This window comes from Neoarius graeffei, chromosome 4, assembly GCF_027579695.1.
Source record: "Neoarius graeffei isolate fNeoGra1 chromosome 4, fNeoGra1.pri, whole genome shotgun sequence".
Taxonomy (NCBI): domain Eukaryota; kingdom Metazoa; phylum Chordata; class Actinopteri; order Siluriformes; family Ariidae; genus Neoarius; species Neoarius graeffei.
Genome location: NC_083572.1, coordinates 45765826 through 45781921, shown reverse-complemented (window position 1 = coordinate 45781921; position 16096 = coordinate 45765826). Strand labels below are relative to the sequence as shown.

Below are 16096 nucleotides of genomic sequence, written 5' to 3'. Positions count from 1 at the left end.
CGAGCCCCATGGCCGGCGAGGGTCTTTCTGTGCGGAGTTTGCATGTCCCCGTGTCCGCGTGGGTTTCCTCCGGGTGCTCCGGTTTCCCCCACAGTCCAAAGACATGCAGGTTAGGTTAACTGGTGACTCTAAATTGACCGTAGGTGTGAATGTGAGTGTGAATGGTTGTCTGTGTCTCTGTGTCAGCCCTGTGATGACCTGGCGACTTGTCCAGGGTGTACCCTGCCTTTCGCCCATAGTCAGCTGGGATAGGCTCCAGCTTGCCTGCGACCCTGTAGAACAGGATAAAGTGGCTAGAGATAATGAGATGAGATATATTTTATATTTATATATATATATATATATATATATATATACACACATTATATATTATATATATATATATATATATATATATATACACAAATTGCACATTGGGGATAGGGCCAAGAATAGTTCTATTGCACCTTTTAGTTTAAAGCCATGATTGCTTTGGGATAGAAATTGTTTTTAGGCAGTTTGTCCTGGTTTTCATTGCTCTGTATCACTTGCCTAATGGCAAAAGCTGGAAGAGACAATGACCAGGGTGTGAAGAGTCTTTTGAATTGTCCATTGCTTTCCTGCAGCATCTGGAGGTGTAAATCTGTTCCAGGGTGGGGAGGGGGCAGTCTATTGTTTTCTCTGCTGCCCTAACGACCCTGTGGAGCACCTTCTGCTCTGAGGATGTGCAGCTGCCATACCAAACACACAGTCCGTACGTGAGCACACTCTCTATGGAGCAATGATAGAAGGCCCGGAGCAGATTTTGGGGGAGACAGTTCTTTCTGAGGATTCTCAGAAAGTACAGTCTCTGCTGCGCCTTCTTCAGCAGCTCCTTGGTGTTGGCACTCCAGGTTAGGTCGTTCTCCAGCTCAATGCCGAGAAACCTGAACACCGGGACCCTCTCCACACAGGTCCCGCTGATGAGTGGCTGGATATCAGTTTTGTTTTTCCTAAAGTCAATAACCAGCTCCTTTGTTTTGGTGGTGTTGAGGAGCAGATTGTTGACTTTGCACCACTCTGACAGACACTCCACCTCGTCCCTGTATGCCAGCTCACCCTCCTCGCCCAAGATGAGTCCGACCACGGTCGTGTCATCTGCGAACTTTACAGTCTTGTTGCTGAGGTGGGTGGAGACACAGTCATACATGAAGAGGGTGTAAAGTAGTGGGCTAAGTACACAACCCTGTAGCAAGCCGGTGTTCAGGCTGAGAGCAGTGGAGGTGTGGGAACCCAGCCTGACCCTCTGGGAGCGGCCTGACAAAGTCCAATATCCAGCTGCAGGTGAGTGGTGGAAGCCCAAGGTCCACCAGCTTGGACACCAGTCGTTGTGGGAGGATGTTGTTAAATGCCAAGCTGAAGTCCACAAAGAGCATTCTGACATAACTCCCCTGCTGCTCCAAGTGGGTCAGTGCAACATGAAGCGCTGTGAATACAGCATCCTCCATGGATCTCTTTGCTTTATAAGCAAATTGAAGAGGGTCCAGCTCAGCAGGCAGGCAGGCAAGGATATGACTCCACACCAGTTTCTCAAAGCACTTCATGATGACAGGTGTAAGTGCCACTGGGCGGTAGTCATTCAGGGTGTAGATATTCGTTTTTTTTGGTAGCGGTACAATGGTTGAGGACTTAAGGCAGGATGGGACAATGGCCTGAGACAGGGACTGGTTAAACATTCTTGTGAAGATTCCAGCCAGTTGATCCACACAGTTTTTCAGCACCCATCCCATCACACCGTCGGGTCCTGCAGCCTTCCTTGGGTTCACCTTCCTCATCACCCGCCTCACCTCACACTCCTCTACTGTGAGTGTGAGGCTACTGTGGACAGGCGGCTGTGATGGAGCTGCTGTTGGTGTCACCTCAAAGCGCACAAAGAAGATATTCAGCTCCTCTACCAGAGAAGAGTCTCCCTCCGTGGGCGGGGGGTTGCTGGATCTGTAACTGGTGATGTGCTGGACACCCTGCCACACCTACCTGGTGTTGTTGTTCCTGAGCTGGTCCTCTATCCTCCTTCTGTATGTTGCCTTGGCCTCACAGATGCCTCTTTTCAGGTTGGCTCTAGCTGCACTGTGGAGTGCCTTATCCCCCAACCTGAAAGCAGTGTTCCTGGCTTTCAACAGGCTCTGGACCTCCTTTGTCAATCAGGGCTTCCTGTTGGGATAAATCCTTATACGTTTGTCCCTGGTGACATTGTCTGTGCAGAACCTGATGTAATCCAGGACTGCTGTAGTGTGGTTCTCCAGGTCCTGGTGAGCAAAAATCTCCCAGTCAGTTCTTTGGAAGCAGTCCTGTAGCTGGTGGGAGGCATCCTCAGGCCATGTGCTAACAGTCCGGGTCATAATGGGAGCTTGTTTCCGGAGGGGGGGGTGTATGCAGGGATCAGAAGCAGGGACATGTGACCAGACTGGCCAAGGTGTGCTAGGGGTTTAGCCCTGTAGGCCTGTCTGATGTTTGTGTAGAACTTGTCCAGTGTTTTTTCTCCTCTGGTTGCACACTTTGTGTGTTGTTGGAATTTGGGGAGGACTGCTTTCAGATCAGAATGATTAAAGTCCCCAGAAATGATGTGAGCAGGCTTAGGATATTTGTTCTGTTTGTTGCTGATGGTGTCATGCAAAAGCCCCAGAGCCGAGCTAGCATTAGCATCTGGTGCTATATACACAGCAGTGAGTAGTACAGCGTTAATTTCATGGGGGAGGTACAAGGATCTGCATTTAATTGTCATGAACTCCACATCCAGAGAGCAGTGTCTAGCGACTCTTGTGGAATTCATGCACCAGCTGTTATTTACATAAATGTATAGCCTCCCTCCTCTTTTCTTACCGGAGCTTTCCGACCTGTCTTGCTGGTGTGCAGTGTAGCCTGCTAGCTCGATAGCCGTGTCCGGTATGAGTGGATTCAACCATGTCTCCATGATCAGCAGAATGCAGCAGCCCCGGATAAGATTATCGGTTGCAATCCGCAGCTTCCAGTCGTCCAGTTTGTTCACAAGAGACCTCACATTAGAGAGGAAAATGCTTGGAAGCAGTGGTTTGTGTGGCTGCTTCCTTAGCCTCACTAGAACACCACCTCAGCATCCCCTCTTTTGTTTACGTTCTCTGTGCTGCCACCGGCTCCTCGAAGCTGGGATTGTAATCCACGGGGAGCCTGGTGTCAGTGCGATGTCGTCTGAAATGTTGTGGATACGGAGAAAGTCGTATGACAAGCTTCCCTCGATCTTTTGTCCTATACGTAGATAAAATATCCAGCCAGCTATGGAGCACTTGCATGTGATGTCACAGCCAATCCAGATTGTGACAGACGCCATCTTGTCGGTCAAATGCCATATTTCCGCCTTCTGCTTCTAGTTCTACTTCTGCTTTTACTTCTACCTTTTCTTCTGGAAAACCCTACTATATACAATTCTACTACAATGGCTGCGGCTACAAGCTCTCCCTACCTGTGCACGGTTTTTATGTTTTTTGTGTGTATTTTTGCGTGTTGTTCGTCTGTACCGGACTTCAATATCCACTACAACCGTATGGACTTACTGTACATTGGTTTCCAGCAGAAAATGATGGTTTGTAGCGATTTCCATCGCATGCACAACATTCCAGACGAGATAGCGAGACCAGCGGGGTCTCCATGGATTGTTATCGGAAGCAAAGCGAAGGAGGCGGCGCCGGGAGCGGAAGCAAAAGCGAGGCTGCAGAGCCGGCCTGTTGACTAAGCTCAGAAAACAGCCACTCAAACCTCCACTGCTAAGCCTCTACCTCTCCAACGCCAGATCCATGTTAAACAAGACGGACGATTTGGAATTACAGCTGGAATTACCTTATTCTATTCTATAATCGGCTGGTCAGTGCTATACTCAATACTTAAGTGATTTACCCGTCCAATGAGGATTGTTATTTTCTTGTTTACAAGATGCCACATCTGAGTCGCTGACAAATCCTGAATTTCTGTAAAGATAACTGTCCAGAGATTTATAAGCAGGCAGTGCTTCACCACTGAACAGCAAGGGAAAGTTAATGAGGTAATTATACACATCCGGGTATTCCGCTGGCAGTTCAACATCCACTGACACGGTCGTGAAAACTCCGTCCGGTAAGCCATAAGGGTCACTAATCTGTAGATCGTTTATTTTAGACATATATCTAGTTATCTGTTCATTAGAAAAATGAGCCGTGTAGTCCGTCGGTTGAAATTGATCCATTCTGTACACAAGTGCAGCAGTATTCAGCTGTGTTTTTTACCGACAAGATGGCGGCTGTGTACTTTCCGGTCACGTGACTGCAAGATCTCTATAGGTGTTTTTAACCAGACAGGATGGAAAAAACAAACTCTGAGTCGGACAGCACAAAGCCGCTGCATCTAGGCGCGCCGCCATGTTATTTCATATGTTATTTCATAGTTATTTAGTCTTCCAGTAAAAAAATCAATAGGGAAAAGTCAGATGGAAAAGCAATAGGGAATAGCAAAATCAATAAAGAAAATGTATTTTCATATTTTATTTTTATTTCTATATTTATTTTCTTATTCTTAAGTTTTATTTCTGCATTTTTTCATCTTTTTTATTTTCTTATATTTTTCAACATTTATTTTCTTAGTCTTTTACAGAATTATTTTTTTTAATCGCACTACCGTGGCATCATCGTTAAGAGTACATGCCAATTCAACAACAACAACAAAAGCCAAAAAATGTTACCATTAGCAGGGGACAGTGCAGCTTAGGTCTGCAAATTAACTGTGATGCCACATTTTGTCACTGCTTCCTCCACCAAGTGAGCTTCACTGTACTTAGGTACGCTTGCTGAATTTGGGTATTCTTCTTACCCAGGTATTTTCTGAGTCAAGCTAAGACATATTGGAAAGGTAGAAGCAATGACCTTTGGTCTATCAAAAAAATTCTAACAGAACCATTCTCAGAATGTCTCAAAAAGGAATCATAGTCTTCTGAAGCAGTGTATTATCTGCTGAAGTTTCTGAATGCACTACAAGTTTGTATGGGTGGAGGACTCATACTCTAACTTTTGCAGGTTCTTTTCTCTTTGTTTAGTATGTATGCTTCATTACAGTAACAATAAAAGGCATTGAGGGTGCTAATACACTGTCATTTCTGAATGAACGGCTGTCTATTACTTCAGCAGATGGTTTACTTTCAACACAACACAGAAGCAAGCAGTGCAAACTATAAGCAAGCAGTACACGCAATCCAAGCACGCGTATGTACGAAAACATGAACATAGAAGATAATATGGCCTTTCTGATAGGAGATTATTTGCACTGGACAAGCTGATAAAATATAATAGAAAATTGGCTCTGAAAAAAAAAGCAGCTGTATATTTACAGCAGAGTTTTGGCATGTGTTCAAAGAGGATGCCTGTGTGGGTGGAGGGCAGAGATTAAGCTTCATTAACTTGTGCAGGTCCTTTCATCCTTGTTTAGTTTGTATCCTTCATTACAAGGGCAGTAAAAGCCGTTAAGGATACCCACACAATTGTGCTCACAGCTATCATTTCTGAATGTACAGTAGTTTATCACTGAAACAGGCAGAGAACAGTAAGTTACAGTAAGTGAACTTAATTTAGAAGAGTAAGAATATCAAGAACAGTTGATATGCAGCAAGCATGAATTACTACTTGTCTAAAATATTATTACAATGCACAAGAACAATCTGATCTAATGAAAAATGCTGTTGAAGTTAAATGAACAAGGGTGAAGTGGTTAGACTTGATTCAGTTGCCAATGTTTTGCATTGAAGAAATTCATTTAAAGAAATCAAAACAACTAGAAATGCAGTTTTCAATAATAATAATAAAAATTATTATTATTATTATTATTATTATTATTATTTCCAAAAAAATTCCACATTTTAAATCTGACAATTCCTCAGAGTAGTCATTTTTATAAAGTTTCAACATAACTTTATGATGTTTGAGCAGGAAATAAGACTTTACTGACTGAACAACCATTTCACTGATGTTCAGAAGACTAAAAGCTAAAACAGGTTTCAAACAAGTATACTCGGGCTTTAGAATAGTAATACATTCATGCATCATATATTTGATGTAAACAACATCAGAGAACACACAGTAAAAAAAATACTGTTACATGAGTAAGTTGTTAAGAAAAGGCAGTTTTACAAAGGAACAGGAACATCAGGCCACATTTATGATAGATATTGCAAAGATATTCTGTGAATGAACAATCTATCCCAGTAAATCATGTTGTAAAACTAATTTCTTGAATGGCACAGCAAAAGATTTCTTTCCTTTCATTATTAACATTCCATACCTCACAATTCTTGCAATGAAAACTTGAGGAGCTGAGGAACAAAAGCCCTATTAAGATGCGCAAGCCTACCTTTTAGGTAAACAAATGAGAAGGGCCTTCATTACCAATATAAGTCTCAATATGGTCTAACAATTGTGAATTCTTAAAAAAAAAGTTAAAATGGTTAAGTTTAGGGCTGGGATGGGAGAGTGGTTGTAAATTTTCTTGTAGCATGTATATCATATACAACAAAAAGCAAACTAAGCTTACTAACGATGACTCTAAATGATGATAATTGAGCAATGCGCAGATCAACAAAAAATCATTGTAGTCTCTTGTATTATGATTATGATTACAATACATTGTAATTGTTAATGATACTCAAACTAAATGTATTTCAGGTTTGGATCATAAGCATTAAGCTTTTTTCAAAAAATACTGAACAGATTGTATTCACAAATTCAATTCACAAACAAGTTATTATCCCTTTTCTGTTCTATCTAGTGCTTCTGTTATTTGATCCACCTCTCTTTATATGCGTGCGTGTGCATGCGTGTGTGTGTAAAGTAGGAAAGCATAGATGGACTGTCAGCTCCACTAACTTGTGCAGGTCATTTTATCATCATTCAGAGTGTATCCCTCCTTGCAGTGACAGATAAAGCCATTAAGGATGCTGACACACTCATGCTCACAGCTATGGTTTCCAAATGAACAGTAGTCTATCACTGGAAGAAGTAAAGCAAAATAAATGGTACTATTAGATGAGCAGCAAACATGTGAGACAATACATTTATAGAAAAGTATTTGAAAATGTTAAGTTCTAGAAAATATAATTTCTGACAATCATGGAACGGCAGCAATATATACAGTTGTGGTCAGAAGTTTACATACAGTGAGATGAATGTCATCTTCGATATGAATGTCATGGCAATATTGGGCTTCCAATGAACTGTTCGTTTTCTGTGGCGAAATGATTGTACAACATATATTTTTAATAGAAAAAAACATGAATTTGGTGCAGAAGTTTTAATTTATTTTAGGTTTTCTGAAATCAACACAGAATCAAAATTATACATACAGGGTCAAATTTACATACACTCACTTAGATTATTAATTCAGAGGTGCTGAGACTTCCAAAATGTCTCTTATCTGGCCAAGGCCTCTTAACTTCCTGTTAGTGATTATGACTGACTACAGCTGGTAGCTTCTCTGTGCCTTCATAAAAAGGGTTTGTTTCCAGCACTCATTGGATTGACTAACACACAGTAAAATGGGAAAGTCCAAGGAGCTCAGTGCAGATCTGAGAAAGAGGATTGCAGATGTACACAACTCAGGAATGTCTCTTGGAGCCATTGCTAAACAACTGCAGATCCCAAGATCAGTTCAAACAATTGTATGCAAGTTATTGTGAGGTGTAGTCACTTTGCCAAGCCACTTTGCTTCAAGAAAACCCAAACTGTCACCCTCAGCTGAAAGGAAATTGGTTTGGATGGTCAGGAACAACCCAGGAACGACCATGGCACAGCCTTGCCATGAACTGGAAGCTAATGGATCACTGTCTACAATTCAGCGAGTTTTACATCACCATGGACTAAGAGGCTACTATCCAAGAAATAACCGCCTGCTCCCAAATGGACACCTTCAACCTTAACTAAAGTTTGCAACTGACCACATGGACAAAGAAAAAGACTTCTGGGGAAAAGCTGTATGGTCAGATGAGACAAAGATTGAGTTGTTTGGCCACAATGACCACCATGTACAGAAAAACACTGTACCAGCTGGTGGTGGTGGTAGCAGCATCATGCTCTGTGGCTGTTTTACAGCCAGTGGAACTGGTTCATTGCTCAAAGTGGATGGAATAATGAAGGAGGACTACCTCAGAATTGTTCAGCATAATCTCAAACCATTGGAAACTTGAACATGATTAGGAGTCACAACAAGACAATTAGCCCAAACACACATCAGAGCTGGTTGTGGAGGATAAAGCAGGCAAACATTAAGCTTAAAACAAGCCCTGACTTCAGCCGTACTGAAAATATATGGATCGTGCTTATAAGTCGAGTCCGTGCCAAGAAAAAAAATAATAATTGAACTCTACCAATTCTACCATGAAGAGTCATGAAATATCCAACCAGAATTCTGCCAGAAGCTTGTTCATCGTAAACAAAAAATGTTTGGTTAAGTTGAATCTTGCAAAGTCATTTTACCCAAATATTAGATGTGCTGTATGTAAATTTTTGACCATGTGTTGATTTCAGAAAACCCAAAGAAAATTGTGCATCGTATTCTAGCTTTTTTTTTTTTTTTTAATATGTATGCATTCTGCCACAGGAAAAAAAAATTTCAGAGAAATCATTGAAAACCCAAATATTGCCATGACATTCATATCCAAGATGATATTCATGTCACTGTATGTAAACTTCTGACCACGACTGTGTGTGTGTGTGTGTGTGTGTGTGTGTGTGTGTGTGTGTGTGCGCATGCACAAACCCCATTTCCAGAAAAGTTGGGACATTTTCCAAAATGCAATAACAAATCACAGATTTTTGTTTTTAATTCATGTGAACCTTTATTTAACTGACAAAAGTACAAAGAAAAGATTTTCAACTATTTTATCGACCAACTTAATTGTGTCACTGATAGCACCAGCAATCAGTGTTCGTGGCAGCCTTGGACTACAACTCCCAAACACCTCAGTGCCCTCCCGCTCCAGAATTCTAATCACCGCCACACCTGTTCATCATTACAAGCCTCATTACCATCAGTACTTAAAGACATCTGTTACAAGCCTTCAGTGCGAAGTATCGCTCAGCGTATCCTTACCTGATCATACCAAGCTTTTTTTTTTCCCCCCTAGTGTTTGACTCCTTTGTGACTTTGACCCTGTTAACTGTTTATTTCAGACTCTGAACTTTCGCCATCTCTCTGACACACTGTTTGCTCATCAACCGACCCCTTGTTCGATGCTGATGTTGCTATTAGTCTCATGATTTGGCTGCCAGTTTGCGATGCACCCACTCTCCCCTGCAACTGCATCCATAAGTGCCTGCACTTCTGACAAGATACTTCACCATGGACGCAGCAGAGGAGGAGAAACAAACTGCTCTTTCTGCACAGGGACTTCCGTTAGGAGAACACCAGCAAATGTTGAGTGATTTAGATATCCGCATATCACAACTCACTGCTGCTGTCTTGCAAGGCCCTCCGAACATGTTCAGCACCCACTGTGAGCTCATCTATGCTTGTTCCTTGATCAGAAAAATTCTCTTGGTGTGGTATCCGAGTGCAAGGGCTTCCTTCTGCAATGCTCGCTGTTCTTCTCAGCACAAACTGGAACTACCGATCAGCAGAAGATTACTCAGTTTCTCAATCTGCTCACTGGCAAAGAGCTTCAATGGGCCACTGTGGTATGGGAATATGGTGACAAGTCCACAACCTCCTACGAGTGCTTCACAGACTTATCCAAGTAAGTGTTCGACCACCAGCCCAAGGGCGTGGAAGTAGGAGAAAAGCTGTTGACTTTACAGCAAGGGGAAAGAAGAGTGGTTGAATTTGCCCTTGAGTTCCATACTCTCACAACCAGCAGTGGATGGAGTGAGCCAGCTCTGAAAGCTACGTTCTGTCAAAGTTCTGACCCACTGATCCTTACAGAATTCACATGCTATGATGAACAGCAAACTTCTGACTTTTTCATTGACCTGGTTATTAGACTAGACAATCTCCTCTGCAACAGGCCTTCCTTGTAGAACTCCCCAATAAATGTCCAGCCAACCCAATCTCCCATGCCAATGGAAGTTTCTAATACTCACATGCCCCACTTGGAGAAAGAAAGGAGATGCTAGGAAGGACTATGTTTTTACTGTGGAGCTTCTGGTCATCTGTTAGTCCACTTCCCAGTCAGACCTCCTAATCCTAAAAAGCATGATGACCTCAGGACAGAAGCTAACACCATGCCCCTGGTCAAGTCACAATGCCTCTTCTCTCAATCAATTCCTCAAGCTCAAAGTATGATTAAACATCTCAGTGTCTTCCCATATTCTTTTCTGCTCTGATAGACTCTAGGGCTGAGCACAATATAATTGACTGACTATGAGGTTGTTCAAAAGCTTGGGTTACCCACAGAAAACCTTCCACAACCTGTAAGTCTTAAAGTCACTGATGGCAGACCCACTGGGAAAGGGTTCATCATCACTTGCACTGCACCTCTGGAGATTCAGATGGGTTGCAATGCACAAAGAACGCATCTCACTGTTTGTCACTTGCACTCCAAACCAAGCCATCATTCTGGAGTTCCCTTGGCTGCAGCTCTATGACCCTCTTATCTCCTGGCAGAAGAGGGAGATTATCCATTGGTCCACATCCTGCCATCAATGCTGTCTGCACCTGTCCCAACTCTCCCCAGCTTCCACGTCCATGGAGATCCCTTCACTCGAGGGCATCAAACATGTTCCAGCCTGTGATCACAAGTTCAAGGAGGTCTTCAGTCAAGGAAAGGCCAGTGGATTACCTCCTCACAGATGTTATGACTGCGCGATTGACCTCCTCCCAGGTACCACATCTCCATCCTGTCACATTTACCCACTTTCAATCACAGAGCAGACTGCCATGTAAGAATACATTCAGGAAGCACTGCAATAAGGCTGTATCTGTCTGTCCATGTCTCTAGCATCCACAGGCTTCTTTTTCATTGAAAAGAAGGGGGAGGGAGGTCTCCAACCTTGTATCGATTACAGAGAACTTAACCAGATCACTGTAAAGTACCCTTATCCACTACTACTACTGCCTTCAGCCCGTAAACAACTACAGTCTGCCTGCATCTTCACCAAACTAGACCTCAGGAGTGCCTACAATCTGGTGCATATCCGGGAAGGTGATGAATGGAAGACTGTGTTTAGCACCACTTCTGGGAACTTTGAGTACTGCGTCATGCCATATAAGATAAGTCTTTATTGTCATTGTCACTTTTCCAAAGGTACAACGAAATTGAAGGTGCTGTTGAATCATTGAGTTATAGAAAGAAAAAAGAAGGAAAAAGAAAAAAAAGAACAAATAAAGTATAAAAATAAATAGTAAAGTATACAGAGTTGCACTGGTAAAATGGTATAAACAGAATATAAACAGAAATCTATTGTATGGTTCTATATGTACACGGATTGCACTTAAAATAGTATAAACAGAATTGTTTTGGTAAAATGGTACAATGGTATGTACAAAGATTGCACTGATAAAAATATATACACCCATACACACACACATTGCACATTGGCCAAAACTAGTTCTATTGCACACTTGAGTTTAAAGCCATGATTGTTTTGGGATAAAAACAGTTTTTTTAGGTGGTTTGTCCTGGTTTTCATTGCTCTGTATCACTTGCCTGATGGCAAAAGCTGGAAGAGACAATCAGTGCGTTTACATGCACATAGAGAAAATCGAATTTCTGCCGTAGCTCGACTGAAATCGAAGTTCTAAATGCCATGGAAACACCTTAGCTCGGCTGAAATCGAACCGAACTGGATTTCTCGTAATCAAGCTACGCAACCTAGATTATGCGATTGTAGCTGAGCTACTTAGTGCATGTAAACCCTATCGAGCTACGTAGTCAAGCTAGTTACTTCAGCACTGCCCCTTCCGGAAGTGACGAGTGACGAGACCACAAGCGGGAAACACAACAGCCTCGGTCGGCATGACAACAGTAGTAGTAGCGAGCAGCAGAAGAGGTCAGGAGGAACAAGGAGAACGAACGAATGAAGAAGAGAAAATGGCGAGCAGAAACGTGCACTTCTGGAGCAATGAGGAGACAGAGTTCATGCTCATTCAGCTTAAGGAGTTGAATATATTAAAATGCATGAACACGGAACTGATAACTTTGTTTATACTCTTGAATAACTCTTCTTCATGACGACAGCCGGAAGTGTACCAACACGATGGGGCGTGTAGCGCCACCTGTGGCTTGGGTGCACAATGTACCTCACACAATAGCTCGATTTCCTTGTGTGCATGTAGGATTGGATTTCTCCAGCACCCCTGCTGGGACCCTTAGCTCGATTACCGACAGTAGCTCGATTTGGATGTGCATGTAAACGCACTGACTGACCAGGGTGTGAAGAGTCTTTTGAATTGTCCATTGCTTTCCTGCAGCATCTGGAGGTGTAAATCTGTTCCAGGGTGGGGAGGGGGCAGTCTATTGTTTTCTCTGCTGCCCTAACGACCCTGTGGAGCACCTTCTGCTCTGAGGATGTGCAGCTGCCATACCAAACACACAGTCCGTACGTGAGCACACTCTCTATGGAGCAATGATAGAAGGCCCGGAGCAGATTTTGGGGGAGACAGTTCTTTCTGAGGATTCTCAGAAAGTACAGTCTCTGCTGCGCCTTCTTCAGCAGCTCCTTGGTGTTGGCACTCCAGGTTAGGTCGTTCTCCAGCTCAATGCGAAGAAACCTGAACACTGGGACCCTCTCCAGACAGGCCCCATTGATGATGAGTGGCTGGATGTCAGCTTTGTTTTTCCTAAAGTCAATAACCAGCTTCTTTGTTTTGGTGGTATTGAGGAGCAGATTGTTGACTTTGCACCACTCTGACAGCCGCTCCATCTCGTCCCTGTATTCTAGCTCACCCTCCTCACCCAAGATGAGTCCGACCATGGTCATCTGTGAACTGTACAATCTTGTTGCTAAGGTGGGTGGAGACACAGTCATAGGTGTAGAGGGTGTAAAGGAATGGGCTAAGTACACAACCCTGTGGCAAGCTGGTGTTCAGGCTGAGAGCAGTGGAGGTGTGGGAACCCAGCCTGACCCTCTGGGAGCAGCCTGACAAAGTCCAATCTCCAGCTGCAAGTGAGTGGTGGAACCCCAAGGTCCGCCAGCTTGGACACCAGTCATTGTGGGAGGATGGTGTTAAACGCCGAGCTGAAGTCCACAAAGAGCATTCTGGCATAGCTCCCCTGCTGCTCCAAGTGGGTCAGTGCAGCGTGAAGCGCTGTGAATACAGCATCCTCCATGGATCTCTTTGCTTTATAAGCAAATTGAAGAGGGTCCAGCTCAGCAGGCAGGCAGGCAAGGATATGACTCCACACCAGTTTCTCAAAGCACTTCATGATGACAGGTGTAAGTGCCACTGGGCAGTAGTCATTCAGGGTGTTGATGTTCGTTTTTTTGGTAGCGGTACAATGGTTGATGACTTAAGGCAGGATGGGACAATGGCCTGAGACAGGGACTGGTTAAAAATCCTTGTGAAGACTCCAGCCAGTTGATCCGCACAGTTTTTCAGCACCCATCCCATCACACTGTCGGGTCCTGCAGCCTTCCTTGGGTTCACCTTCCTCATCACCCGCCTCACCTCACACTCCTCTACCATGAGTGTGAGGCTGCTGTGGACAGGCGGCTGTGATGGAGCTGCTGTTGGTGTCACCTCAAAGCGGGCAAAGAAGATATTCAGCTCCTCTACCAGAGAAGAGTCTCCCTCCGTGGGCGGGGGGTTGCTGGATCTGTAACTGGTGATGTGCTGGACACCCTGCCACACCTGCCTGGTGTTGTTGCTCCTGAGCTGGTCCTCTATCCTCCTCCTGTATGTTGCCTTGGCCTCACGGATGCCTCTTTTCAGGTTGGCTCTAGCTGCACTGTAGAGTGCCTTATCCCCTGACCTGAAAGCAGTGTTCCTGGCTTTCAACAGGCTCTGGACCTCCTTTGTCATCCAGGGCTTCCTGTTGGGATAAATCCTTATACGTTTGTCCCTGGTGACATTGTCTTTGCACAACCTGATGTAATCCAGGATATAGCATGAAAAGGGCCTGAAAAGTCAGACCCGAACCGGCCGGGGCCCGACAGAACTCGACCCGAGCCCAGCCCGGCCCGTTGTGATTGACAGCTTTGTAGAGCCCGTACCCGTTGCAGCCCGATTGTTTCTTTCAGGGAAACCAGGCGGAAATAAAGAACACATTTTTATCCATTCATTTATTTTATTATTTTCTTAATGTCAACTTTTTTTAGGCTACCTCAAAACATTCATAGGTCAAATGAATGCATCGTAACTTTTAACAAAATAGCTAAGATGTCCACCTTACTCAGAATCGAAGAGGGGCGCATAACAAACACAAATGCGCACATAAAAGAAAATATAGGCCTAGCCATTAAAAAAACAGAACGTGTCTTTTATGGAGAAAATATGGAGAAAAAAACGCTATCCATGTCTTTATATATTTGAAAATGATGCAATCAGCGGCGGCTCGTTGAAAAATGAAAACTGTTTAACTGAAGTCTCTCCTCAACCCTCCACGTTGTTCAGCAGCTGAAAATTAATAAAAGAATAGCATTAGCCCACGAGCAGGCATTTTGCACAACACAATGACCGCTCACTATAATTAAGCATTGGATTTCAAAAATATTTACTCACCAAGATCACATGCTTTTGTGGAGGAAGATGATTGCATCCACAGTAGACGGCTTCAGCGCAGTTCTGCGCTGACTGATGGTGCGTCCAGCAGCGCTGAAAACCCTTTCGCTGCTGCTGCTACTGGCAGGGATGCAGAGCACTGATCTCGCTAACTTTGCAAGTTTGGGGAATGATGTTTTGTTGATCTTCCACCAGTCGAGAATTTCCACTTCGTTATCCATGACAGCCATTTCAGTGTAGCGCGTGACCTCGTCATCTTCCCAGCCAGCTTGCGGTTCATTTTCCCATTCAGCAAAAAGCGCTCTTTTTGCTGGAAGAGGGGCTTCAATCTGGGGGTGTTCCACATCTGGGCCTTCTTCTGCAGAATGCAGAAGGGTGCGGACATGAGCATACACGGCGTTTCTGTCTGATGATGACATCATTCTCAGTTGATTGAATTTTGGCCAGAGGAACAATGCGATCTTATGCATGTCATGTATACACACTTTCCGTATGAGCCAGTCTCCGTGTCGCTTACGTAGGACAGCTTGCTGTGGGGTGTCAAGGGCATTGGGCTGACAGTGGCGTTTAAGTTTCTCGACCCAGAGGCACACACGATGAAGTGTCGGGTATTTGTCTCCCTCAAGCTCCCGTTGAGCTTCACAGAATGGCTTCAAAAAGTCTATCAGAAAGCTCAATGTGTCAGGTGCTACGTTGTCAATGCGAGCGCTCTCCCCGCGTTCAGCCAGCTTCTCGTAGAGCTCCTGAAAAACGGACTGAATGGATGTCAATGTTAGGTACACCGAACTGAATCGCGTGTCTACCATTTGCCGCAACGTCGTGGACAGGTGTGCAGCCAAGCCTGACTGTTTCACGTACTTCACTAATGCTTTAGCAGCACAAATTGTGTCTGCTATGTCTGGAGCGCCGTCTGGTTTTGACAGCTCTGTGATATCTAGACCATGGCGAAGTACTGTGTTGAGGACATGATCAATGCAGTCCAATCTCTGATATGGCCGCAGAGCTAGTTTAATATTCGCCCCCTCATCAGTCACCCACACAATTTTGTTGAGAGCGGAGGCGTTAAGGCCAAACTTCGTCACCAGCAGTCGCAGTATCTCCCGTCTGATGTTCTCTCCCGTTTTTGCCTCATCCAACGGGAACATCGCAGTCGTCAGGGTTCTGTTGACCAGTTCCATGTCAGTGGTTATGAAATGGCAGGTGATTGTCAAGTAGCTAACTTTACGGTAATCATCTGTCCACATATCCGTAGTCATTGCTACGGTAGAGTCGTTCAGCACATCATTAAGTGTCTTCACTAAAGCATCCCTCTTCTCCTCTGCCATGTCAATGCACCGGCTCGCAATCGTCTTGGGGGTGGGGATAACGGAGTCTGCGGGAACCCTCCCGTACGCAGCCCCAACATTAATTAGCTCTTGAGCCAACTCTGCAAATCCCT

General features: G+C 44.2%; 1 protein-coding gene across 1 annotated transcript in view; it reads right to left on the bottom strand.

The window, feature by feature from the left end:
• The window catches only part of matn4 (matrilin 4), a 161131-nt gene that overhangs the window by 108497 nt on the left and 36538 nt on the right, over positions 1-16096 (bottom strand). Inside the window, exons 5-6 of the mRNA XM_060919279.1 lie at positions 6873-6995; positions 5415-5537 (exon numbers count right to left, since the gene is read on the bottom strand). Of these exons, the coding sequence (XP_060775262.1) occupies positions 5415-5537; positions 6873-6995 (246 nt within the window). The remainder of the gene's footprint in view (positions 1-5414; positions 5538-6872; positions 6996-16096) is intronic.